This window comes from Amblyomma americanum, chromosome 1 (assembly GCF_052857255.1).
Source record: "Amblyomma americanum isolate KBUSLIRL-KWMA chromosome 1, ASM5285725v1, whole genome shotgun sequence".
Taxonomy (NCBI): Eukaryota; Metazoa; Arthropoda; class Arachnida; order Ixodida; family Ixodidae; genus Amblyomma; species Amblyomma americanum.
In genome coordinates this window covers 428,046,259-428,074,237 of record NC_135497.1, presented here as the reverse complement: position 1 = coordinate 428,074,237, position 27,979 = coordinate 428,046,259, and the positions used below count along the sequence as shown (strand labels likewise).

Sequence of the window (27,979 nt, the reverse complement as noted above, 5' to 3'; positions counted from 1 at the left end):
CCGCTTCTACTGGTCACTGATTAAGCTGTTCAGTTTCATGATCTCCGGTGAGCGTGCCAGTGTCGCGCAAATTAATGCATCGCAGCTACTCTCCATAGTGCCAATTGCGTTCAACTTATCTACGATATTCGCCAGCTTGAGATACGGCGCTTTTCTTCGCTGTTTTTGTCGCAACTTAGTGATTTTATCTGGCATCAAACGAAATTGCATTCTGTCAACACCGTCGTCGGCTCCGTCGTCTGCTAGAGCATCCGGGTCACTTCAGGGGATCACAGGATCGCAGCTTCTACAAACGACATGCCAGAAAAAGTAACTGAAAGCGCTTTAGTATTCCTAAATAATTTAAAAATAATTTAAAATAAATGCAGTGTCTTTGTTGTAAAGATAATATAAGTATTCATGGTTTAAAAAACAAATTTTTTTGTCGGTTGTAATTTTTCACCGACACGAAAGCGCAGCCGTCGGCGCCATTGCAGCGCAACCGACAGGTCGTGTTTTGTATTATTTGCCTCTTTGAGGCATTGCTTGAGTACTTGTACGGCGGACACGTGTGAAGAACTCATTCAATAGGAAGGTGAGCAGGAGTGCGTTTTGGAAGCCAACGACCAGGATTTCGGCCTGTCAACATTGGCGAGTTTCAACGGGTAAGCCATGAAGAGTGCTGCGACGTCTTTTCATCTGTTAGGGGAACGAAGACTCCTGCGCCGTTTTACTAAGCCTGGATGAATCGCATGGCCGGTGAGTCCCGCTCTGCGTTTCTTTGCTAATGATCTGTATTCACACGCGCTATTTGTATGCGGCTATATAGGGATGTGAGTGGAGGCAGTCCGCCTGCGGTTGCCGCAGCTATTTTGCGGCGCCAAAAAAGCTGGGCCTATATCCTGCATGACAAGTGTTGTTTTCATTGTCTTTATGTGCATATATTACTCGCGTGCCTTGGTAAATAAAAATGGCACCAGATATCACAACAGAGTTACGCTTTCGCTTGCTAGCGCTTCGACACTCGGTGCAAAAGCATGGATTTGCACTGCGTAGAAGACGATGAGCGAGAAGTGCCGCGCGGCGGAGCGCTCGCGCTAGGCCAGCTGCGATCAGACACCGCACTATTTTGCTCAGGGTTAGTACTCATCGGATTAGTGCTTGTGCCTTAATATGCGTCATACTAAATTTTGAGACAGTGATCGCATGCGAAAGGCTAGTTCATATTCATCGCCTTGTCATTTGTAAACTTGTCTGTGCTTCCCCAGTGGAACAGGATTTGAGGCAGTGTTATGTCAAAGTTAGATCAATCTTGCGTCTCCTGAGCTGTAAACGTTGATGCTTCCTCTCCGTCTGAGCACTGCGGTTTGTCGGATATGCAACTGCACAATTATTTAGGATTTCTACCTTTTTACTATATCCCTCGCTTTTGTGACCCGCATTCAAGTCGTTCGCCATTGTCGATGGTTTCTTTGTTACTTATTTTCGCTTTGTTATTTATTCTTGGTTGCGTGCCATCAGCTGTGGTGCCGGCGATTCTCCGAGCTCGGAACTCTTCCCAGGCACGGGATCCTACCCGCAGACCTCCCTTCGCCGCACTCACGAGTGTTCTTTGGTATTTTTTTGTTTCTCTTGCCTTTACTTGCATTGCCAGTCGACAAATTTGTGCAGCTTTTAATGGTATGCAGATTTGTTAAATGCGCTAGCAATTTTTCTATGATGCCAAGCTGTGCTCTGAGATATCAAGCTTCTTGCTAGTGAAGGCATGCTTTTTTCCATTCCCTCTTCTCATTTAACCAAGGCAGACTGGTTGCAACTTTCAATTTAATACCTAGACATTGGTGCAAGGCACCATGATAGGAATTCATGAAAACCTGCACATCCTATATTCAAATTTGTGTGCGGTATTTCAGCCAGCTCATCTTTCAGTGTGGTTATAACAGTCATTGTGACTCTTCTCAAAGAATGTATATGGGTGCATTACATAAAAACTGTTCATTTGTTTTGTCATGGGCTAGCTCATTGGTTTTTTATTTACTTATATTACGTCTAAGCTTAGTTTTTAAAGCAGTAGACGATTTCCTCTCTTGTCATTCATGACATGGCTACAGCCACTGACAGCTGTTGCCCTGGATGTATTTATTTGCAGTTGCCAGCGGCCAGCATCTATTGGGCCATGCGTGCTTCCTGCCTTCGACTGTGTCATCCCTCCTGATCCGTTCATGGTAGTTATTCTTTTTCAGTGATGCATATCTTAGCTGCCTATTTAGAAAAATATTTTCAATATAGGCTTGCAGCTAGGTTTAGAAATGCATGAAACTCTACATGCACTTCACAGCAGTACCTCAGCTTATAATTACCGGATCTGTAGGCTTGTACAAAATATAGTTGCTGATGTAGCTTTTGACACAGCTGCTGTTAACATAAACGTGCTTTGACATTGCACACCTGTTGCCTGGTATGCATATGTGTCCTCGAAAAGGACCTATATGTTCATTTATCCCTTTAAAAACATTGTGCTCTACAATGATGGTTTACTAGTATTTCTGACACAGAGACCAAATTGTCAGTCAGTAATGTAACTTTGCACGATGACACCAATCCTTGTATGGTACAGCATCCTTGCAATGCACTGGGCAAGCTGCTGTCAGCACAGATTTATTGCTGGTTTATTGCCATAGCATATGGTTATACTGCACAGTTTGTACCTCTACCTTCTTAAAGCTGTATATTTGAAAAATTTAAAATTAGTTGAAGGAAATTCAAGGAAATGTAACAGTAACTGTCTCCCATTTTGGTGGACACTTGAACCGTGATATAAGGGAGGGATATAGAAGGGAAGTAATGAAGAGCTGATGCCCATGTTAGATGCCCCTCTTTATTTAAACATACCTCGCAATTAACACATTTGGTGCAAAACAAACATGGGACTTGCACGCTCACAAGCACCCTCATGTCAGTAAAACAAAGTGCCAATGTTGCCGTACTTTAGAGCTTTGCTCCTAAAAGCGCAGCTGACTGCTGCTCAAAGTTGAGAGCAAAAATATGTCTACTTTTCCTCATGTGCAGTCTGCGGTGCTGGTGCCATTTTCAATGGTGATTGACATTGAGTTGCATGATGCTCAGTCTGTTCCTGGAGTTAGTGATTTTGTCTGTCGTGTGAATGTGCTGTTAAAATTAGTGCAGAACAATGGTTCTCTAGTTCATTTTAGGTAACTGTCTCCTGTGCCACATGCTACCACCCTTTTTCCTCAAATTTGCTAATCTCATTTAGCCACCTGATTGCCACCCATTCATGCATTCACCTACTCTTGGAATCCTCCCAGTGTTTTAGTGTGGTATTGCTTATATCTTCTCTGCATTACACATGCACTGCACTTCCTCTTTTTTTTGATTTAGTCAAGATATCTCTATTCCTGTTCCTTGCATAAGCATAAGAGGCGAACAAGTGCACCATCTGGGCTTGTGATGCAATGTGTAGGGTGCTTCGTTTTTGGGTAAAATCTGGTTTCTTCCTACTGTTGCACCAAAAAAGATTCTTAAAGATCAGGTTCAACCCAATTTCTGTGCAAATGTGCCTGTAAGAAAGTGTGGTTTGAAGGTGCACAATGGCGAAGAGCTGCTGGAGTGTAGTGGATGTCACATAATTCTTCTGACAGATTTTTTAAACAATTCTGGTTATTTTATTTCTTTTTTAATGTTTATTGTTTGTCGGTTGCTTATAATTTTTGGATAAACTGAAAACTACATGTACTGACTGGTATTTCATTCCAATAATTATACCCATTATTATGAAGCTGTGTTGGAAGGTAGGTGTGCATTTAGTATGCGTGCTTTGAATTTCAGTGATTGTTTCTGCAATGCAAAATGGAGGACAGGTCTCTGCTGTGCGAGTTTTTTGCAATGAAGTGAAAGTAGCTGGAGAAGCATTTGCTACTGTGTCACCCAGCCAAAAGTTCTCCCACAGACCACTGAGCTTCTGAATACCTATGGCTTAAAGCTCGAAGCTCTGGTTGCCCTTTCCGAGGTTTTCTGCATTAACGAGTGCAAGCCCAAGGGCTCAGAGCTAACAAGAATTTGAAACCACAGAGCTATACACAGTAGTGCTGGGGCCGTGCAGCAAGTCAGTGTGAATTAGGTCGCGATAAACATGGTTTACTGTAGAAAGCTAGTGTGAAAAAATAGTTGCGCTCACAGAAACCGCTGTTTCTTTCTTATTCGGTCATTGAAACAAAGCTATGCATGTAAAATTTTAATCTCACTGATCCTTCAATTTTTTTCCAGCTAAAGACCAAGAGTTGCATGGAAGTTGTGCAAGCCACCAAGTTGCGTGTGATTTTTGCCAGGGACCTGGAGCAGGCTGGGAAATTAGTGGATGGCCAGTGGTATTCACTCAGTAAGGCAAGCTTTTTCTGTAAGTACAGTTTTTGGCGTGGCATTGCTTAGGAACGCATGCACTAATCTGACTACTCTATGCCCGCCCATGCTTCAAGAATAATGAAGTACATGAAAAAAAATTGATTGCCGAAAAAAAATTGCCGCTTCTGTTATGTTTTTTCAGGAAAGTATTTGCCATTTAAAGGGCTGTGAAAACCTTAAAAATTATATGCTTGTTGTGGCTTTCTTTTTTCAAATTTTTTCCACGTCTATGTTGGCCTGACCTTGTAGCTTGTCTGCATGAGATTGGCTGCTACCTACAGTTTGCTTTTTTGTTGCACCTTTATTGCCTGTCACAATCTTTACTTTGCGTGGCAGTGTTATGCAGTTTGGGAAGTAATCTGATCTTATTTCTGCGTTGGCCTGTAGTGCAAGCTTTTGCATGTGGGGCAGGTTTATGGTGTCCTTTTTTTTGCTGTAACTGCAGTTTGGCCATGAGGGGCAGAGGCTTAGTCCTTTTTTATTTTGATGCAGTGTCATACTTCCTGCATAAATTAATGAAGTAAGCACTACTTTTTGTAATAAATGAACATTCATTATAGCTGTGGCCATTATAAATGCACTTGACTCTAAAATGGCTTTCTTTCGGCATTCAGTATTACATCTTAAAACCAGCCGGAAGACACAAAACAGGAGAAGAGATGAGCACAAGATGAGGCTGGTCTAACAACTGAAATTTTATTGAAGGAAAGTGGCAAAAGAAGACGTGCAAAAAGATTCAAGCACGCAAGACCCCAAAGCAGTGAGAGGGCAAAAAATAACCGAAAGGCACTGACGTGCTAGTAAACCATCTAAAAAACTAATTCCTTACAGTGAAGGTTCACGGACGGTTTAGCCAGGCACTTGTTTTGAGCCTTACTGATGTAGTAAGCCTCAACTATATCAGGACAGATTTATCACTTCCCTAAACCACTGAAGTGCCGCAGGAATCAGGCGTGCAAAGAGAAAGGTCGTCCTCTGATAGCATTCACGAGATTGAACGTGCAGTGTCAGGTGAAAATTCGCCTTCCTCTCTATACAGTGAAAGTGCTCTCAGCCAGGCGCACATTCAGATATCTGCTTGTCTGCCCATAGTAGTTTCAGCTACGAGGCAGTGGAATGCAAAAAACCGGTTTACTTTTGCAAGTGGTGAACATTTTTTATCTGCCACTGTGCATAGCGGACGATTACCCGTAGTTGTATCAAGCCTAGTTTGAACGAAGAAGCAAAGGGCTCCTACCTTACTTTTAGCGGTCAAGACAACAGCAACATCATACTTTGGTGCAACTTTCTTGGGATGGTGCGAAATGGCGTGGAGGTAAAGTATAGAGCCCGTCTTTTTGTGCTGCTCAACTACGTCAGCATCATGTGAACGGTGTTCCGTTCCCTCGAGAGAGTAAAAACACACTCTGACAGGTGCGCAAGATGGGCAAGTGGGAACCCAGGTGCCATTGGCTTGGAAACCTGCTCCGAGAATGCATTCTAAACACTGTGATGGCATGACTTCCATAAAGCAGTCGTGATGCATGTGATTGCCAACCTGTCCTCCACCAGCCTCGAGTGGTTCAACTCGTAGATAAGAGGCTTCCTGATCTTGGGCTTTGGCGCCAACATATGTGGTCGTCCGCAAAGCGCAGGTCTAAGTCAAGAAGCTTCAAACGGTTATGCTTAGTGAAATTCAGACCTAAAAGATAGGCTTTGACCACATGCCTAAAGATTTCTAAAACGTCTTGTGCCAACTTATCTGAGCCCTCCTTGTGCAAAAAAATTAGGTAGCTATCAGCATAACGAAATGCTACTATGCCGAGGCCTTCCAAACAGGGCTTTGATGCGGTATCGACTTTGGACAGAAGAATGTCGCGGAGGAACAGTGCAACCTGGGACCCTCTGCATATGCCTGATTTATGATGTAAATACTGCCTTGCCAACTCACAAAAGTGGAGTTCTGTGGAGTTCTAGTTTCTTGTGGACAGCAACCTGGGCGGGTGCTCTGCAGTGAGCATCGACATGGGGGGCCTGCACTATTCATTGTCACATGATAGACCTCTGAGGTATGTGCAAACTGCATCAGGGTGAACAATGAACATGCTTTTACAGATGATTGCGTGATTTTGGTTGCTGGCTTCTTGGGGCTGTTGTCCTTTTACTTCAAATCCGCATTTGTCAGTTGGCAGGGTGGTATTTACATGCAGGTCGTACCTTTGCTCAGCAACATTTTTTTGTCTAAAGTCAATAAGGCATTAGAGCCCTGTTTGGAAGACCTTGGCATAGTAGCATTTCGTTTTGTTCATGACTGTAATTTTTCTAGACATAGAAGGCTCAGATAAGTTGGCACAAGATGTTTTAGTAGTCTTTAAAGCATGCGGTCAACGCCTGTCTTTTACATCAGAATTGTCTAAGCAGAACCGTTAGCAGTTTCTTCATGCAGACTTGCGCTTTGTGGACGAATATGTTTGTCGGGGCTACAGATAAAGATCGGGGAAGGCTCTTTTTAGCTACGAGTCGGACCACTCGTTTTTGGGGAAGGATGGTGAAGAGGTGTAATTTGTCGCTGGTTAAGGTCAGTAAAGATGGAAACACTTGATGGGTGTGCAATCATGTGCATGACATCAGCTTTAGATAAGTCATGCCATCACTGCTGAGGACGCATTCTTGTAGCAGGTTTCCAAGCAGCTAGGTTCCCACTTGCCCATCTCAACAACCTCTCATAGTATGTTTTCACTCGCTCGAGGGTAAGGAGCAGATACTCCGATGATGCTGATACACCTTACCTCCACAGTATTTCACAGTCTCAAGAAAGTCGCGGGAAAGCGTAATGCTGCTGTTGTCTTAACAGCAAAGTGCAAGACAGGAGGCCTTTGCGCTGCCATTAAAAAGGCTTGATAAAACTGGGTACTTGTCCACAATGGACAGTGTCACAAAAAGAGGTTCACCACTTGCAAAAGTAATGGAGTTTATTGCGTTCCACTGCCTTATGGCTGCAACTAATATGGGCAGACAGGCAGATATTTGAATTTGCACTTGACTGAGCACTTTCACTCTTAGGGGGAAGGCAAATTCTAATCTGGCACTGTATGCTCAATCTTGTGAATGCAAATCTGAGGATGACATGTCTCTTTGCACGCCTAATTTCCACAACACATCAGTGGTTTATGGAAGGGATAAATCTGTCGATAGATAGTTGAGGCTTACTACATCGGTAAGGCTAAGGACACGTGTGGCTAAGCCATCGGAAAACGTTCACCGTAAGGAATTTGCTTTTTTAGATGATTCAATAGTATGCCAGTGACCTTTGATTGCACTTCGCCCTTTCACTGCTTTGGGCTATTGTGCGCTTGTATCTCTTCGCGGGTCTCCTTTTGCGGCTTTCCTTCAATGATGCCGCCGCAGTGGCTCAGTTGTTATGGCGCTCGGCTGCTGTCCCAAAAGACGCAGGTTCGATCCTGGCCGCACCAGTCAAATTTCAATGGAGGCAAAATTTTAGAGGCCCGTGTACTGTGCGTTGTCAGTGCACGCTAATGAACCCCAGGTGGTCGAAATTTCTGGAGCCCTCCACTACGGCGTCCCTCATAGCCCGAGTCACTTTGGGACGTTAAACCCTCACAAATCAAATAATCAAAATCTTCAATTAAATTTTTGTTAGTCCCGCCTCTTGAGCTCATGTCTTCTTGTGTGTTCTGGCTGGTTTTAAGGTGAGTCAGTACCAACTCGGCCAGTCATAAGCCTTGTTCAGTATTACACACATTTTGAATAAAGTGAGAAGTTTACTAGGCTATGTTGCCGGGGATCGTGTCCGCAGCAGTTGTGGGCAACTCAGAAGAGATAGCGTCATACGATTGGTTGTGTAATTGGCAGAGGATGATGTGAGGATGCTGCTCGAAAAGAAAATTTCATAATCGGATAATTATTTACAGCCAAAAATGTCCAAAAAGTGGCTGGGCCAGAGAAAAAGTGCCGCGAAATTTGAAAACGCTGAAAGTAGGTGGAGCTACAGCGTAGTGCCAAGTTTGAAAAACTGGAAGTATGGACAAAGCCAAAGTTTGACGCCAAGTTTGAAAACTCGAAATGAGCAATCACGTGACCAGTGATAAGTGTCCTATACTTAACCAGGAGATAAGAAGAATGATAAATTAGAGGCAATTAGGTAATTATTGAGAAGCGAAAGGCAATGAACGCGTGATTAGACTGGGCGGGTATTCAGTGAGTGGGCAAGAACGATCCGTGGAGGGAAATTTGAAAACTCAAAATCGTTGCTGGGATGAAATGAGGGTAAAATAAGAGTTAATTGATAACCAATCAAGTCAACGAGAAAACAACCATGGCGCCAAATTTGAAAGGCGACCAGTGTCGAGGAAGCATCAACGCTTTCACATTTTTTTTGCGCAGGTAGCAGCGGTGATCTCTATTTTTTGTTTTTTTCAGCCAAGACAAAAACCATTTTTCTTGGCTCATGGGCGATGTATCTAGGAACCTGCGGCCAGGACAACGCTGGACAGCATGCATCAGCAAGCTCGAAAAAAAAAGCACGAAACAGTAAATAAATATTGATCATTTTCATTTCTATTCTAGTGGTTTTGTGCCCGAATTACTCTGGAATGCACAAAGCTTGTGTTAATTGACAGGCGACCATTAACAAGCTGTGCATTTTTGTGCATAGCCTACCCCAGAACACAAATCCTGCGTTATTTGACAGGTGACAGTAACGACTGTTACACAGTGTACAAGCACTACACAAGACACACTACAGAAGACAAGACAGACTACAGAAGACAAGACAGACTACAGAAGACAAGACAGACTACAGAAGACAAGACAGACTACAGAAGACAAGACAGACTACAGAAGTCAAGACAGACTACAAAAGAGAGGACCAACTACAGAAGACAGACTATAAAAGACAAGACACACAACAGAAGACAGGACTACAAAAGACAAGACAGACTACAGAAGACAAGACAGACTACACAAGACATGCCCAAAATACGACAAGACTACAGACTACAGAAATTTTCTGTCTTAGAATCCTGTAGTGCGTTTTGACTGGGTTTTGTTTCTTTTATAAAACCACTACTGCTATACGCATATTTGGTAGGGTCAAATTTGACAATAAAATGTCTGGCAGCACCAGCCACAAATTCTTGATAAATCTTGTACGAAAGCAGCTCAGCCCTATGACATTACCGCCCCAGCGGGCCACGTTTCGGCGCATATTGACTGAAACACGTTCTTTCAATTTCCTCCTATTGCTCGAGGCACTAAAGCCGTGCGGCCGTATCTCACCGCTTTGTCATCAGGCGGACGAGGCATGGCGCAGGTCCGGTCACCGCCGACTGCCGTAAAGCTTATGTTGATCGGACTTTGCATGCCATAAATTTTTGGAGCTTTGTTCAGAGCGGACAAAGCTCTGCTTTTTCCTGTTCTGGTTTGGTTGCTGAAAGATCCATACAGCTGCAAAACTTTTGGTAGCGCAGAGTTGGCTGTTATTTAGGCGAGTAGTTTGCGTGTAGCTCCTCCGGCATGGGCGCACGTTTACTCCTGAGCGCGGAGGCGATGCACAAAAGTAGTGGGATAAATGTGCTGTGCCACGGCCGCCGCTCGATCTCTCTAGCGTACGAGCCATATATGTGAACAAAGCAAGAATACACTGCAGGCCTGTCGCTGTCGCGTATGTAGTGGATTATATATATTGACGGCAATTCGGACTGTTGCAACTGCAATCTTGTGCAGGCAACGTTTGGTGTACGCGACGCCAAGCTCTAAAACAGAGGTCCCTTTGCGCCGCATGGAGGACCTTGAGGCAAAATCGTATCGAGCTGAATAGAGATGCGGTCCCGTTGATGGCTACGTGCTGCGCGTACGGCAGGTATCATGGAATCCGCAGCCAGAGCTTAGGACCGTACGTCAGTTCTCTTGTTCTGCTCAAATCTTAGCTGCAGTGTCAGCTTCTATGCATATATGTCTAGCTCGAGCAGCATCAGCGCGTTAATTCCTGTTATACTTCAATTATATATGGCATTGATATATCGACTGAAGCCGTTTAAAAGCAACAGCACAGTGTGTCCGACTACAGCTGCTTGCAAGTTGCCTTCATGTAATTTCTTTAGTTGCAATGCAGGGCTTGAGTCGCAAAATACGAACCTTGAACCACATTCGCGCTAACAAACTCATAGGTATGAGCTCTGACAGAGGCGGACAAAAGTGGGTCGTACTGAGGAATGGTGCTGTGGTCCGCAAATAGAGATCTGAAACAAAAATCAGTAAATGATTATGCTGTTCAACTCCTCGCCACGCCAGCAGCCTGGAAGCATGTATACATTGCCGCAAAGTTAAGTACATTTTTAATTAGAGCATCTAGAAACTATGATGTATTGACTGGAACAGCGACTGACATCAGAATGCAAATGAACCACCAGCGTAGTTCAAACCTAATGGTATGAGAATTGTCAAAAGGAATACGAGCGGTTTCTTTTTTAGTCACGCTAACTATGCTAGCGACGTTGGCATGCGACGGCTGCTGCGGTGTGTCGTTGGTGTTGTTTTTCTCATCGAGTAAATGGCGCATACCGCACTGCGCTCTTTACTATAACCTTGTCATCGCTGTGGTTGCCTTCACGTATGCACTGCGTATGATTACTGCTACTCACCACCGTAATAATCACCACACAAAACATCAGATGAGTTCATACTTGCTGGTACTGAAATGGGCAAAATTAATAAAATAGTCATTTCGTTGTAGCTACGTTCAAGTCACGCTAGTGATGCTAGCGACTGAAACTTGTGTCGGCTGCTGCGGTCTACGCACTGCGAGCCTTAATAGCCTCGATCTCTCCACAATCCCCCTGCACACTCGCTGTTCTCCTATGTTCCTGGATCGTCTTTCTTTGTCGCATACAAGTGCGAAAAATGTTTATCTTAATCGAATACGTGTGTAATTCAACGGCTGCTGTGCTGCAGCACAGCGATGTGCAGAATTTTAATCCGCAGAATGTGGCTGATTTCGATGCCACCGCTATTTACCAGGCGTACTGGCAAGGCAATGAGACAACAGAGGGATGGTATTACGGCGGAATGATTTCTCATATGACCGGTAAGTAGCGCATTATAATTTATGGTCTGTTATTCTTCTTGGTTTGTTGTGTGTAGATTAAATGAACTCAGCTAGCTGTATTTTGGTGCGAAAATTCCTTGATCATGGCTCCAGCGCAGTGGCTCAGAAGTTAGGGTCCTCGACTGCCGAGCCAGATCATCGGGATGCTGGTACAGTCTCGGTCCGCGTTTCGATGGAGACGAAGCGCAAGCGCCCGTGTACTATGTGATGTCAGTGCACGATAAAGAACCCCTGTACAGGTGCAGTAAAAGTAAATGGAAGGCGCGAGAGTGTGGCAAACTGTGTTGCAGCGCTTTCTAACGCCTGCTCTGGTAACTTATTAGCTCGGTCGCCAGCAAGAACCGCGCGCTATCAGCTGACCCTTATCTAGAGCCTACGACCATCACTTTTGGCGACTCAAACGGATGCTTGTTACTTTTCAAATGCGACACCAAGGATTTCTCCGGCGCTACCTGCGATGTGTTTGGAGAGCGATTCGTGCCGTTTGACAATACTCAGCAGCTGGAACGTGCGGCCTCGGGCATAGCTGGCAGCTAGCACTGCCACGACTGTTAAGTTTTTGCCGTGAGCGGCGTGTCGCGGGGCGTTCTTGTTTGCTGTCTTTAGGTTAACATAGCATATCGTGGCTTCTCCAGTGTCCACTCAAGAAATGAGGACCAGCAATGAACAGCGCTTGATTTTTTTGCTGCCTCCATTTTGTTTATTTTAAGTTGTGCATATACCCTCGCATTTGTAAGAGCAAATACGCACAAAATTATCAAAAGGACACGATGCTGGTTTAGTCTGTTTGTTATATGTAACAGATAACGAGGTAAAATACTCTAAATGCGCGCATTGTGAATTCGCCAGGTGGTAACGCATACTCAGTATGTCAAACGTAACAAGTGGATTCTTTAGTTTTCTTTGCAGGAAGAAATTCATTGAGGTAATTTCACAACAAAAAAATATAAGGTGCAAAACAAACGCGGATCAGAAGCGCGCGAAACTGCCGTTAACGCGAATTGCTGATCCCATGCACTGGGGCAGAGGATCGTACAGAGATTGCACAAACTCGCGGTCTTGCTTAATGCGGTCCCATTCCGCTGCAACAGCAAGCCACAATTCTTCATTGCTTGTTGGGCCCAAGTTCATGTGTGCCAAGTTGGATTTAAGAGCTCCCCACGCATTTTCTATAATGTTGAAGTCCGCGCCCTTTGGCACCCATGCAGCTGTCGAACTCCTCGCTCTTCTAGTAAGCCTTGGACGACTTTAGCTTTGTGGACGGGGCTGTGGTCCTACTGAAGCCAGAAAAAGCCATCCTTAAAGGGCCCGTCAAGGGCGAACGGGACGAGGTAGCTCTAAAGGACATCGCAGTAGGACGACGCGTTAAACTCCGCTGGAAGCTGCACAAGTGGACCCAGTCCATCTCGGCAGACGGCTTCCCAAACATTTACAACCGTGCAACCACTGCTGAGCACATTGTGCAAGTACCCTGGCTGATACCTACGTGCAAACAAAAAAAACGTTATCGTCAGACAGGTGGGCAAGCGCCATTCTTAAACTCGTTTTTCTGACGTGCAGACGTTATCCCTAGCCTCCACACAAAGTTAAATGCCTCTGGAACAAATGCCGAAACGCCCACTCGAACACTGCACACAGAATTATTCACCCACGCCGAAAATATAGCACTGACAATTGCAAAGCGTGATATCATTAGGATAATATATTTAAATCTTACCTGCAGTTGTACGGGTTCCATACTCGGCGCTGTTCATCCCATCTTGAGGTTACAGTCGGCTCATCAGTAAAGATGACCTCTCCCCAATCGCCTACCGACCATTCTTCATGGACTCGCGCAAAGTCCAATCGAGCTCGCTTCTGCTGGTCTGTTAAGTAGGGTTTCTGAGGGACCACGCATCCGCTCAGTCCAGCTTCATGAAAGCGTCGGCGGATTGTAGCCTCACTGACGTATACAGATAGTGCCTCTCGAATTTCTCGCGTACTCTGAAATGAATCAGCCACCACCGCTGCCACGATGAGTTCGTAGACTTCTGTCGATGTTGATCGGGGTCTCCCTGAACGAGGGGCGTCATCAATGCGGCCATCCTCATCTCGATATGCCTGGCAAATCCTATTCACAGCGCCGATCGATCGCCCAACGCGGTGACTTATAGTGCGCTGAGGAACACCTTCAATGCATGTTGACGCAAATTATGTTTCGCCGTCTTCTTCAGTTATTCTGGATGGCGTCGCCCTTCGAAGAAACGGTGCAATCACTCCCTCCGACTTGAGCACAAGAAATAAAACAAGTTCTCCACAGCACGCCGCTCACGGCAAAAACATAACAGTCGTGGCAGTGCTCGCTGCCAGGTATGCTCGGGGCCGCACGTGCCAGCTGCTGAGTATTGTCAAACGACGTGAATCGCTCTTCAAACACATCGCAGGTAGCGCCAAAAAAATTCGTGGTGTCGTATTTGAAAAGCAACAAGCATCCGTTCCAGCCGCCAAAAGCGATGACCGTACGCTCCGATAGGGGTCGGCTGATAGCGCACGCTGCTTGCTGGCGACCGATGTAATCAGTTAGCATATCAGGCGTTAGAACGCGCTGCAACACGGTTTTCCACGTTCTCGCGCCCTCCATTTACTTTTGACTGCTCCTGTACATTACTGTAGTACAATTCTGAGACCTGGGGGAGTGACTTTAGAAGTAACCGTTATGACGGCAATAGATAACAGCTCAAATGAGTGCAAATTATATTTCATGGTCGTTTAAAAAGAAACAGTGGAAATGCGGCAATGTTTTGTCATCTCAAACCTTTTTTACCTTGCAGAAACAGAAGAAGGAATGAAAGGCTACACCTCTGAAAAGAGGCGCAGAAGAGCTGTGCTTCCCACCTGCACTAAAAGGAAGAGAAAAGACAAGGAGAAGTTATCGTGACTGCAGCATGTTTACCATATTTATACCTTTTCGTGTTCCATTTATACCTTAGCACCTCTAAGTATTGGCTGGAGGCTTCACTTCAACAGACACTGGATTTCTGGCTTGGAGTGCGGTGACAGTAGCGCTGCTTTTGCAGTAAAATGTCCATTATGCGCTTCTGCTTATTAAAACTAGAACACTTGCGCAGAAGGTGTTTTCCAAACTCTCCAGCGTAGTCGCCTTCTCCTCGTTAATACCTTTGCTATAAACAAGATGCTTTAGTCGAAGTGCTCGCAGCAACTGGTGGTGGGTTGGCGTCCTCATTATTGTCTTCGTCAGATTCCTGACATTAATACAGTGTTTCTACTTTGCATACAATTTTTTCCTTTGTGTTTTTTGCTTTCTGACGTTGTTGTCATCCGCTACACCAACAAAGTCATTCCATAGTAGAGTGGCAAGCTGGGCTAGTTGCTGTTCATGAATGTTCACCTTTGGAATGGGGTAACTGCGCAAAACACGGGTAACAGAAGCAAAAGTGGAGAGGACACGCGCAGACTCGCAGCTTAACCTCAGTAGATCAAAGGTGGCATATATACTGTGAACAGAAAACATGTGCTCAAGGCTATCGATTCGCTGCGGGAAACGAACAAGGCGGGCTGATGGAATTGAGGCTTTCGGAGACTGGCGGAACTGGGGTGTAGAGGCGGCACTAGAAGAATGTGATCGGGACGAACATGCTCGGTGTGTCCAATGCATTCACGACGGTGCAAAGTGAGTGAACAGAAAGAGCCCTTGCTGATGACTAGTTCGGCGTGGCCACTTTAAATTATATGGAGGAAGAAGGGCAGAGTAAGATATCTTCAATCTTCGAGACTAAAAGAGAAGACTGTGAAGGTGACTGTACGCTCAGGAAAAGAGGCGCAGGTGATAGAAACAAGGACACAAGAAGAAGGGGGGATAACGGTAGCTTGCAGAATGTGAAATTTAGCGGGTCGCAGTGGCGAAGCATTCTGGAACAAGAAACAGAAGGGGCTGAGGACACTGGGCCAGAGCTGATGCTGCCGGAGTCTGTCACAGAGGTGGGGAGCCGGCTGGTGACGGGCTGCTGGTTGTGGAGATGGGATTGAAACCGACGGCCTCCTCTAAATATACTCCGGGATTTGAGACACTGGAAGGCGCCTGAAATGGAGCAGGGGTTTACCGGTTTGGCAGCTTGTAGTTTGCCGGGCAGTCACACTTCTATTCGTCTGCCTCTAACCATTTGGCTCAACTTCTTCACTATATAATAAAGTTCAGCTGTGAGTCCGTGCGCGTCCTGTCCACTTCTGCTTCTGTTCGTGTCTTGTAGCGCAGTTGCCCCATCCCCAACAGGAAAACAGCGAACATTTACTAAATTCGAATCGGTGGAAAAGTAGACTTCTGCTAGATAGAAGACGACGCTGAGCGGGCAGTGCCGCGGGACAGAGCTCTTGCGTTAGGCCAGCTGTGAGCGGACAATGAACAATTTCGCTTAGGGTCTGTACCCATTGGATTAGTGCATATGCACTAAAAGTCAATCCAAGGCGACACCACGTCTGGCTGGCCAGATGTGCATCGATGACAGGTTGCCACAAATCCACACGCTTCCAATATCATTGGTGTTCGACAGTCTTCCATCGTTCCCAGCTTCATAAACCCTGCCTTATGGAAGTAATTCTTGGTGCACTTCTCAGTCAATTTCTTCCGTGTGACCTTCTTCTCGGTTGGTAACCGAAAGATCTAAACTGGGATGCCGGCACTTACTCTGTCAGTTACTATCTGCATATGCTGGTGACTGTTTGTCGATGTGCTGCTCATACCACACCTTGAGCGCATGAATTATGTTCATGTAAAGGGGCTGGTCTTGCTCATCACATTGGGCGGCTAAAAAACGTGGAAACTACAGACATTGAAAGTAGCACATGCATCACCGCCAGGTTGTCAGGCACAAGTAGGACATTCCTATTTTCTTCGCCATGTAATCATCGGACTCAACCAGCAACTTGGTGAATGAGTCGGCTCTCGTCCCCATACCTTGTCTAAACTTATGCTTAGTAACCCAGAGGACAAACAAATAAAACAAAAACTAAAAGAGCACCATCCAGGCTTTTGTGTCATGCCTGTTGCGTATGAGACCGTAACTTCTAAAGCACTGCTCCTTGCAAGTCTTCTCTATGAAATTTGACAGCTGCCGGTTCATGCTTAACACAGGATCGTGACATTAAACTTGCTGTCCCTTTCTCCAGCGCTAGGTGTTGCCTTTCAAGGCACGCATTTTTGACGACTGCATCCGACAAAAATTTTGCCCACACCTCCCTTATTTTCTATAGCTTTCGTAGGTCACCACGTTTGTTTTTTAGAAAGGAGGAAGGGTTGTCACAAATGCTTGGAAGCACTTGTGGCTCTTGGGTCCTGCAAGAAAGAGGGGATTTTGACTGCAGGGCTGACTTTAAATAGCGCTTCTTCATTCGCTTTAACCAAACTGCTGGGGACACTGTTGTTCATTGCATCTGTTGCATGTATGATAGTGAGGTAGGAATGTGTGTGTTCATTGCAGTTGCTAATGGTATACAGGGCGTTTCACCTAAGACCTTCTGCAGTTACTAAAAAATGCGCTTTTTCAGTTAGAACAGCGCTTTTGTGAGGTATTATCAGTGATACAGTACACCAAAATACAGTCAAGGCTGGCTGACTAATTTTGAATAGTTAACTTTTTAACTATTACTCTTAGGCTGCTTAATTATCGAGAGGCGTGCAGTCTACTGTAAGTAACATCCGTACTATTTTTTAGAATTTTGGAAACGCGATTACCCTCAGTGCTGTGGCCCAACAGACTTCGGCTACATCGTGCCAAATTACATGCGCTTTTGAGAAGCTTGCAAGCAAAGCAACCTCTCTACTGCACGTAACTCGTATAGATAGCCAAAATCTGTTATGCCGCAGCGATGAAGGTAACCGTGTTTTCGAAATTCTATAAAGTGATATGGATTTTTCCTACGGTGAGCTACACGCCTCTCACTAAATAAGGAACCGAACAGTCATAGTTCAAAGTTAACTCTTTAACATTAGTTAATCAGCCAGCTAGTTAGCACTTCTTAGTTGTATTCTGATGGACTATACTGCTGGCAATGCTATGCCAAAAAAGGGCTGTTCTAACTCTAAAAGTCTATTTTTAATAATTGCAAAAGCCTTAGGTGTGACACCCTGTATATAGTTCAGATTTGATACTTTGGTAACGTGCGAATATATTGCAGTGGCATTGCAGTGCGAAACTATGGTGTCTTTCAATAACTGTCAAACTGCAGGTACCGCAGTCAATAAAGATCAGGAGGTAGGTGCAGCCGAGGCACGAGGATGAGCTGTTGCAGGACCTGGAACCTGCAGATGAAGATCTTAAAAAAAGTTGTGCAACATTGCGTGCACAGCTGCGTATCATACAGAAAGAGCTTATTGGCCTAAAGAAACACATGGCACAAAGAAGTACCACTGATGCTTGCGGAGACGTGTGGGTGTAAAGAGGAAGTCTTTCAACTGCAAAAGGAATTGCAAGAACTGCGCTCGCTTAATGCAACTTAGAGAGTAGCCTCACGAAAAAAATATTTGCATGTGGTGAGTGCATTATTTGGTTACGTGTTTTCATTGCCTTGGTTGGCCATTTTGCAAAGTTTTCAGAATGTACCACCGTTAGCAAGCTTAACATGAACGCTTAAGCGCGTGTCTTCCAATGACATTAGCGCCGCTGGGCGTCGTCGGGTGAGTCTCGTACAACTTTAGGACGGAAGCAAATCATGAGCTGCTCCAACTGCCGAAAACACACCGTGCAGCATAGTCTTGGACTCAGCGCTCAGCGCTTAGGGGCTGCAATATCAGCGCAGGACGCGCAATCGACCGTTCGTGTTAAGTGTGCTGACGGCGGTACATTATTTCTCAGTGCATGCATTTACATAGTAAGCAAATAATACCACTGGACAAGTGCTTTGACATTTCTTTGTTTGGAGCACTACTGAATCTACATGCAATTTCTTGTACTGGCCAGATACCTATATTCCTTGGTGCTTAGGCTACTGGTGATGTAATGAAGTTAGTAAATATGCAGTGCAAGTGTACTGAAGAATGACTTACTGCCAAGTTCCCACCACTGTTTCCGTTTGGTGTCTGCTAAGAATTTTGCTGTAGTGGTGGCATGTTGCAATTTGTGGTTAGATAGCAGAGACCCTGGGATTGGCCTTTGTTTTTCTATAAAATTGTCTTAACTGATGATGATGGTTTTGTGTTCAACATCATTTTAGGTGGCTGTTGTTGCATGCATGTGGCCTGTTTTCTCATGTTTCAGAAAGCAGAATTATCTGTGCAGCATCGCTTGACGTGCATGCTAATTCGGCCATACAAGCAGCTCCTCAAAGAGAGAAAGACAAGTGTGCTTTCTTGTATTGTATTCATCGTCTCGTTTACTTCATTGCACCTAATTGCAATCAGGCACCTATCGGTAATAGTTAAGAAAAGTAAATATTATAATGTATTAAATCACTTTCTAGTTAGCATGACCCCTGTTCTTTGACGTCCACCGACGCTGGTATTACTATGCCTCAGAAAGCTTCTGTTTACCTCAAAAGCCCCATTTTTTTAAAATTAGTGGTGAGCTTCGCCGAAACACCTGGTATATCTATGCCCTATGTACAGCCGCTGTCATGAGTTTCTGAAAAGCTACTTTGCACTCTGACAGATGTAATGGGCAGTATGAAGTTTGCACAACCAGTGTTCGATTGCATATATGCAATTCAAGGTGCAGGAAGAAAGATTAAGTTTTTTTGTTTCGTGCTAATATTACAATTCATAAACTGTTAATTCCAGTGTACTTATTTGTGGGAATCTGAGCAAAAATTTATGGACGAGAGGTGCAGGAAAAACTTATTTTTGGGCAGTCACATAATCCATTCGCCTGAAATGAGTTGACGTATGAAGGAACATGCAGTGCTCTATTCTCCGGTAACAATACAATGCTACTGGGTTGCGAGGCAGAGCTGCACAAAATAATTTTCAAAGAGCAAGCGTCTTTTAAACTCGAATTGCAATAATACTAGCAAGTGTCAGCAGACTGGGCACAGATATATTGCAGTGGTTCGTGAGATGTGGACAGTAGGAAAGATAATGCTCTTGGAGTTGCCTAGTGTGTGTACCGTAAAAACCGGACTATAGGTTGGACCGGAATATAGGTCGACCCCCCAACTAACAAATTTTGAAAATGAAAAATATTTTTTCAATGAAAAAAGTACCGAAAGTCACCCTTAACATGAAACAAATGCGGCTCAACAGGTTGCATAATGGTGAAAGCATTTATTTTCGTTTAAATGCTGCTCTTATGTACACCCGGCCAATTCTTTAACAGTATCACGCGCTCATCGCCCCGTATGTTTGTCAGCACCTTATCATCGTGACAAGGAGCGGCGAAAACAAACGAGGTACGCGCATGTGTACACATGCGCGTACTCTCGCTTTTTTCGCCGCTCCGTGCCTTGATCTCTGCCGCTTTCACGCGGATGCATTCGGCAGTCACAGGCAGCGACCTTGCACGCAGCTCCCGGACGAACTCCGGAACCTTTCGTTCCAATTCTGGATACTCTGCGGTCTGCCCACTGAATAATGTTTTCTGTTTGCTGCAACTTGTAATACGCAGCTTCTGCCCCCAAAGTACCCAATGCTCCTTTCAGATATACTCCAAATTTGCGCTGTGCTGCCAAGTTGCCGTGAGCTTCCGCGTACCCAGTCGCGTTTTTCTTGAAGCTGATGGTGAATTGCCGTTGGGTTCCGCTCATTTTGATCAAAATGTGAGAAAGCAGCCTTTAACCAAAATAGCTTTGCAACAACGGAAACGCAAAATGGAGGTAACACGCCGCGCTGCTGCTGATGGCGATGGTGATGGAGGTGGTTTATTTCAGCCGCCCATCGTTGCAAGACTTCCGTAGTTTTTATGCCAATGACCGGTATATAAGGCGGGTGTCTAATTTTCGCCATGGTTTTTTGAAAAAAGTTGGACCTATATTATGGTTTTTATGGTAATTTCTGCTTCGCTCCACAAGTTTTTCTCTGATTCTTCTAATGGCAACAAACGTGCATGCCAAGCCACAATTGTACCAATGCAAGTTTCTGTAGCAGGACAGGTTTACATAACTTCTCATTCTTGGTTTCTGTCGTTCTCGTTTCCTCCTCTATTCTTTCTTGAATGTTTCTTTTACCCTCATATCTTGGTGCAGCAGAGACACTTATAAATATGTGACTCCTTATTTGGTAGCTGAAGCATTTGACATGGAAATTTGTGCGTTGCAGGACTCTTAGCAAGCGCTTCCTCAAGCACTGGGTCCAGTAACAGCTTCCTAAACCGTCGTGGTGCGCGCATTTGCTTGTGATGCATACTTTGCATTTGATGTTAACAGTAGTGCTTAAGTCAGTGACCATGCGTTTAAGCTTGTGCAAGCTGCTTGGCGAAATTGCATGTAGGTGTCATGGTGTGCATAGCTGTAGTGCTTGAAGCCATCTGCTTTTTAGCAATGCTTCCTTAATATGCTTTATGAAGTGAAAGAGTGCATCCTAAATTTACCACTTTCACCGCACTGTCCCCGTCCTCGGCAATGCCCCCAGCACTGCCCTCAACAATCCCATCCATCAATGGGGCGAGTGGCAGTGGGCTAGACAAGTTTGGTGAGCAATCCTTCTCGTGATGGAAGCCGTGTTTTATTTTTATTGTCACATCAGCCTAAGTGTTCACTCATTGCAGGACAAAGGCTTTGTCCAGTGAGCTCTTGTTAACCTTGTCCTGTGCCACCTGAGAGCACTGTTTCTCCTCAAGCTTCCTAATTTCATCCTCCCGCCGTCCGTTTGCTATGCCCCTGACTCCCGCTGCATATGCTATATTGCCTTTTCTTGTAATCAGTAGCATGCCCTGTGCAAACCCCATTTCTTCTTATACCTAATTTTAGCTAAGATACAATTAACTATAATTTGTTCCCTCTCCAGCAGAAGCAGAAGCCACCCTTTTCGCGGACCTACAGAAGAATGGCTACACACGTGGCATTATTCAACGCATTGGTCGTCGTCAAGCTCGGAGGACAGTGGGACCAGCTAACAATGAAACAACGAAACTCGCGCGCGTTTTGCTTCCATATGTGAGGGGAGCCAGCGAGGCACTTGCATGCATCCTGAGAAAACATAAAATTTACACGGCTGACAAGCCTGTTTCGACAATAAGCCGCTTCTTACCACGACCGAAAAACTGCGTCCCCAGAGAAAAACAACCAGGTGTCGTTTACAAAATTCTATGCTCAAAGGGCCCGGCTTCATACATCGGCGAAACAAAAACCTGCACAAGCATAAGGCAACAAAAAATGGCATCCGGCTAAGGAATTCAGAATCCAACCCCCTCGCCGACACTGCGAGTTAGAGAGTGTTAGCCGACCACCGGATAGCCTTCGAGGAGGTGAGCATCTTGGCCGTGGAGCCAAACCTGTTCAAGAGGCGACATGTTGAGTCATAGCACTTTCGGCTCACAAAGGCGCTGATGAATAGGAATCCAAGAACACTCCCCTCCACGTGCATTAGTAGACTGCGCCACGTGCTAACAAAGGGAGAGCGAAGGCAGCTACCCGCTGCTGCTGGCACACTTTAGTCAACCCTGAAGAAGGGACCGAGTTCGTCCCGAAACGTTGGGTAAAGATAGAAATACTGGTTGGCGTCAATTTTCTCTCAACTGTCTCAAGAACCCTACCAGATGGACTTCCGTCGAAGGTGTTTTCGTTCATGTTAACGTTCATGTAACCTTCATTATCACTGTTTAGATGCGAAACTGCCTTCCTGGTGATGGAATGTTCTGAAAAGCAGGTTATGAATCGGGAATGAGGCAGTGTTGCCTTCCGTTTTTGTTTTGGGCGCAGCTGTAAAAAGTATAAATATACGTGTGCTTATTAAACCACTAGTTGAAAGTCAGCGCTCGTGTTGTCGTGCTTGTCCTATGTTCGCCTTTTTCCAGCTGTTTAAGATGGATATCACAAACCAACTTGCCCAGCCTTCCGTTCTTCTGAGTGACATTTTTGTACTTCATTGTCAATGACGGAAAAATGGACCTGCAGTTACTTTTGTCAGTAGAAAATTATCAATATACAAATAATATTTTATCATGTGGAGGTTACTCTGTACAACCTTAGTAATGAGTCAATTGCAACATATTGCTAGGAGGCATCTGAAGAAATTTTGAATGAATAAGTGATTTGTCTCAAAGTGCGCCTAGTTATTAATCTCCGAAATTTATTCTTTTCTTAAGTTTGCCTGACTTAGGGCGGGGAAAGTTATTTTAAATTTTGGTGGTTTTCAACTCTGGAGCCAAATAAGGACTGCCAAAGGCGTTTGCTATTTTGCACACAAGAGTTTTAAAAAAATCTAAAAATTTAACCCTGGATTATCTATTTCTCTTCTGATTTAGGACACTGCTGGCTGCAAAATAATGCATTCATGCCTACATTTCTGTTTCTCAGTTTTTATTTTTAAACCCATGAACTTTTATTTAAATTTTTTTGTGTCACTCCTGTCAGTGTGCACATGAGAAATTCTTCACATTTGCTGCACGTCTATGCTGGCAGTGGAGTCTGGATGGAGCACAACGCCTGGCAGATGCTGCTGAGGACACCGACAGACCCAATGTTCTTCCGTAGTGCAACCCAAGTCTTCTGGATGCCAGACGAGTTGAAGAGCCGCAGCGTGACCGGCATGCTATCAAACAAGTGTAGATCACTTGGTAGAACTGAAGCAAAACCGGCGCTTACACCGGAAAAAGTCTCCTCGCTGAAAGGTGCCAGTGCTTTCTTTTTATTGCGCTGACAGTCGAGCCCACTTATAAAGAGCATGAGAGTCACGGAGATCGTGTTCATTGTATCCGAGGTTTGTAGTAACTAAACTTCCCTTATTACCGCCAAAAATGCAAATTCAAGCAAAAGTAGCGTTTAGTTTTTAAAAGTTGTGTTATGCCCTTGTGCTTCTTCGTGCAGACTTTATCATGGCGCTTTCAAAGATCTCCAGTGTTCATGTGGCTCTCGCTGAGTCCTTTCTGTCAATGACCTCCTTTATGTGCGTGATATTAATAATCATGAAATGAGGGTTCACAGCAACTGGTGGCAGGTCGCCTTACGCATTCTCCAATCTTTGACCAAATTTTAAGGATGCAGCAACTAAGCTGTTGCAATTGATGCGTGCACAAAGAATGTATCAGTTGCACTGCCTGTTGTATAAACATGGCCTCCACGCCACTGCAGCGCAGGAGTTGGAGAACCGATTGGACAGCCAGACGTGCCAGCAATGTATACCTCATGACTAGCATTCAATGATCTGAGATCGCTGCCAGCGGTTGATCACCGGCAGCCTGCAGTAGATTCGTTTTGAAAGTTGCACTGGTCTCATGCCCATCATGCCTCTGCTTCGGCTCTGAACAAGCCGGTACATGTGCATGCACAAATTGACGTGGTGAACCATTGCTGCACACTTGCCCAGGATTTCTAATGTCAGCTTTAATGTTGCTTTCTTTGGCGTCGCCACCTTGTTTTGGCAGGGGGTGCATGAGTGTCGTGGAAACACGAAAACGCTTTTCGGTCACCTCACTTGTGGAAGGTCATGTTTATCGATTGCGGAGCCCAGTTCATAGTGCCTCCTTGTCCGCTCTAACCCAGTTGTATGTCCATGGTTGTTCGTTGTATCTGAGACGCAGCACCATTGCTGTAACAGATGTTTTGACGGTAGCGCCACCCTAATTCGTAATGAGCGAGCGTCCCTTGTAACTGCGGCCATTATAAGTCGGCTTGACTAAATATTTCAATTAATTGGGTAGACTTTTTGTGGCATGGTTGATGATTTATACTGATTGGCGCCACATGGTAACCAATGCTGTGCAGATATGAAGAAAAAAAACATTGTCTCTTGTAACATCGCCACCTGCCCACTGCTGCAAAAACCTTTCCTAGGAGTCTTCCTAAGTAAGCCGGGCATGGGGCTGGGAGTGCGTGTACATTGAAAAAAAAACACTAGTCTTCGTGCATTACTGGAATCACAGCCCCATTATCTCCTACACGTGATCAGACTAGGGGGTTGTCGCAGTTGGCATTTGCAAACGTCATTGTAACATTGCACACCTGAGCAGCCGAGTCCCAGTAGCATTTCATTGCATATTGGTAAATTGTGTATGTATAATATATATATATATATATATATATATATATATATATATATATATATATATATATATATATATATATATATATATATATATGACTCGTTTATTTAGAAAATGATTTAATGGCGCAGATTGATAGGAGCACGTTCCCACATTTCACTGCATGGAAACATTTCCGCACTGTCTGTGGCTGTTGGTACGGGCAGCACGCAGCTGGCTGCAATGTGGCGGCAATGCCATAGCAAGCAAATGATGAGGCTTGCATGCACTTGACCTTTTGTTTTGGGCATAGCCAGCACCAAGTTTCAGTTCAGCTTCCTGAACTGGTGCTGCACACTAATCTTAAACGTACATTTCATTAAATTTTTTCATTTAATGGTGAAAATTTGCTTCTTGTAAGCTTTTCTGCCTCACTTACTTCTCAAATAACACTTGGTGCTGGGCTAGTTGGTGCATAGTTCTATGTACAAACGTTAGCGCAAAATAAGAGACAATCACAAGAAAGGTAGACAAGGCAACGCGCTACTGACAACACATTTTTATTGAAAGAAACACATAATATATAAGTTCACCGTCACACCGCCTAAAAGCTGCAGCAAACGTCACAAAGATGAATAGGGTCATAAAGCGATAAAAAAACCTAAAAACATGACTTAGTTAAAAACGATAAGATCGGAACGATATGAATCGGCACACTCTAAGACAGTGAAGCGAGCCATTGCTACGTCTGGTTTAAACGCCGCCATTGCGAAATCCTGTTGTCATACCATGGAAAGGGGCTTCCAGTTGCAGATGGTAAGGCTTCAGAATGCAGGCTTCTCTCAGTCTGTCCTGACTAGTGTGGTGGAGTCCCTTCTTCACAGTATAAAAGGCGTGGAACGTAAACAGCCTATGCCTGTTGAGAATAGAATTATGCCAGAAGTAGTGCCCTACTCCCACCGCGTTGCCCATAACCTGAAACAAGTTGCATCAAAATTCAAAATTCCAGTTGTATTCTCTGCTCCCTGTAAGCTGACCTCATTATGTCCTCGTGTAAACTCAGAAAAAAGAAAGGAAAAAGCCATGTTGAACCAGGCATGCCCGTAGGTACGTAGAATGCAATGAAGGAGTTGTTTATCAGATCCCACTCACCTGTGGGAAAGTGTATATTGGACAGACGGGGCGTTGCCTAAATGAAAGGTTGAAGAATCATGAGCGTTCGATGGAGACGGGAACAGGTTCTAATCTGCCTCTTCACTGTAACGACTGTGAACAAAGCACCTGCGGGCCCATTCTTGAAAGAACCATAGTTTTAGGTAGAGGCCCGGATCGATGTCCCGCGAATTAAAAGAAGCCTTTCTAATTAGGAAAATGGGCCTGAGTGCCGTTAGCGATGCTTTTATCTTCTTGTATAAAAGCGAAGAAGCCTTTTTAGTAAAGTTTTCTTGATACACACAAGTGTACAGGTGCTGTGGTTTTTTCCCAGTGTAATCTGAATGGTTGAGTGCACAAAGCCTTTTAGATGGTTTTCTTGTGTCACGTGCTTTTTTGTTTTTTTACGGTTGTAATGCTCTTTGGTTTGTCTTCATCCTTTCAGATCCCAATCAGTCATGTTTCTTTGGCCCTTTACACCACGTGTCATGCCTGTTATTGTTCTTTCTCCGATCTTATCGTTTTAACTACGTCATGTTTTTAGTGTTTTTCTTTAATCGCTTTTATGACCCTATTCATCTTTTTGACGTTTGCTGCAGCTTATAGGGGGTGTGACGGTGAACTTATATAATATGTGTTTCTTTCAATAAAGATCAGTTGTCAGTAGCGCGTTGTCTTGTCCACCTTTCTTGTGATTGTCTTTCAATTTGCGCTAACATTTGCACATCACTTACTTCTCTTTGAGAGCGCTAATTCCAAATTTCACTGTATTTAAGGCTTGCCTTTATCACATGCGTCCATTTGCATTCTAATCTGGTATATACTTTCTGCTGTGCAGCTCTTTTTCATACCAACATGGGAGATGTGCCAACTGAGCTTGCAGAGAAGAGGCTAAAAGCTGTCCGCAAGCACCTTTCCCAGAAGTTGGGAGATATGCTGAGGAGGACAAGATCACCTCCTGAATAGTTTTTTTATCGCATCCCTTGTTTGTGTGTATTATTTTTGTAAATAGATACTTTTCTGGTAGCTATAGTTCACAATAAAGTTTTTGTTTTTCTTAAAACTGGTTGTCAGTACATAAATAGGGCACTATTTTCCCTTTTGGCCAGCTGGGAAAGCGTTTTAGTAGTATGTGCTGCCTTTTTGCAGCAGCTTGCAATGCAATACTTGAAAAAGCTAAGTTATTATTACAATGTGCAGCACACATTTTGAGTTATAAAAGCTGTCATTGTGAACTAATTGGTATGCCATTAGGCTTAGCTTTCCTTATTAGGCCTTACACTAACAGCCCGATGCCTGCAAGCACGATCCGTACCATAGAGCTAATAACAAAGTAGGCCTAGCATCTGCCGACACCGACAAGAGTCACCAACAGGGCGTCACCAACAGGCCATCACCAAAAGGCCGTCACCAACAGGCCGTTGCCAACAGGCCGTCAACAACAGGCCGTCAACAACATGCCCAAATTACGGCTTCCTTCAGACCAGTAAGCTGTTGAAATTTCTGACAGGGACACCGCACTTGCGGTGGTGAAAGTTGCTCTTGAGCTCTCTAACGTGTACGAGTGAAAGCAGTGGAATATTGGCACACTTTGCGACTATGCGCCAAGATCGGAAGTGGCCCGTCCTAAAGACATTCGTCCCCGGTAGTACATTTCCCGACCATAATCCAAAACCCATTATTTTTAACAAAAGAACTGTAGCGCAACCAAGACGAACACCAGACAGAGGCACACAGGACTAGCGCTAAACTTCATCTAACTTTATTCACTGGAAGCGCAGCAAATATAAGTAAAAAAACCCGATCACCTGCAGATACCAGGCCACACACACCACTATCAACAGAACCGCTCAAGATATGCCATCTCCGATTTGTATAGATTCACAGACGTATGGCTAACACAGTATACGCCTCTCTTCCTTATATGAAATGCCCCAGTAGTTCTCTTGCCCTAGTACCTTTGCTTTTGCCCAAAATCTTTATCTCATGAAACCGTGGTGGACACTTTTTGTAGGACTGGCATCTATCCTGCGCCAAATGTTCTGCCGCTCGAGGGCAGTCAGAACACTCAGTGCAGTGCTGAGGAAGATACGCACCACATAGGTCTTTCAGTGAGCGCGCGTGCTTACCTGCCCTTTTATTTATGCACCGCCCTGTTTGGCCCACATAGACCTTCCCGCATGACAGCGGTATCTGACATACCACCCCGATGCAGCAATCC

General features: G+C 44.7%; 2 protein-coding genes across 3 annotated transcripts; both read left to right on the top strand.

Moving 5' to 3' along the window:
* The first annotated feature begins 446 nt into the window (after positions 1-446).
* On the top strand, positions 447-8,944 carry LOC144103796 (uncharacterized). 2 transcript variants are annotated; one of them, XM_077636487.1, is made up of 5 exons: positions 447-738; positions 1,501-1,594; positions 2,129-2,204; positions 4,264-4,375; positions 8,818-8,944. In XM_077636487.1, exons 1-5 carry the CDS (start codon positions 723-725, stop codon positions 8,934-8,936), a joined length of 417 nt encoding a protein of 138 aa, XP_077492613.1. In that variant the 5' UTR covers positions 447-722; the 3' UTR covers positions 8,937-8,944. The 2 variants fall into 2 exon arrangements, with proteins under 2 accessions (XP_077492613.1, XP_077492602.1); XM_077636476.1 differs by having other exon boundaries at positions 448-738; positions 4,264-4,393.
* A 14,113-nt stretch (positions 8,945-23,057) lies between these two features.
* LOC144124903 (uncharacterized) lies at positions 23,058-26,724 on the top strand. Its single transcript, XM_077657853.1, has 2 exons — positions 23,058-23,280; positions 26,597-26,724. The coding sequence occupies exons 1-2, from the start codon at positions 23,058-23,060 to the stop codon at positions 26,722-26,724; spliced, it is 351 nt and encodes a 116-aa protein (XP_077513979.1).
* The last annotated feature ends 1,255 nt before the right edge of the window (positions 26,725-27,979 follow it).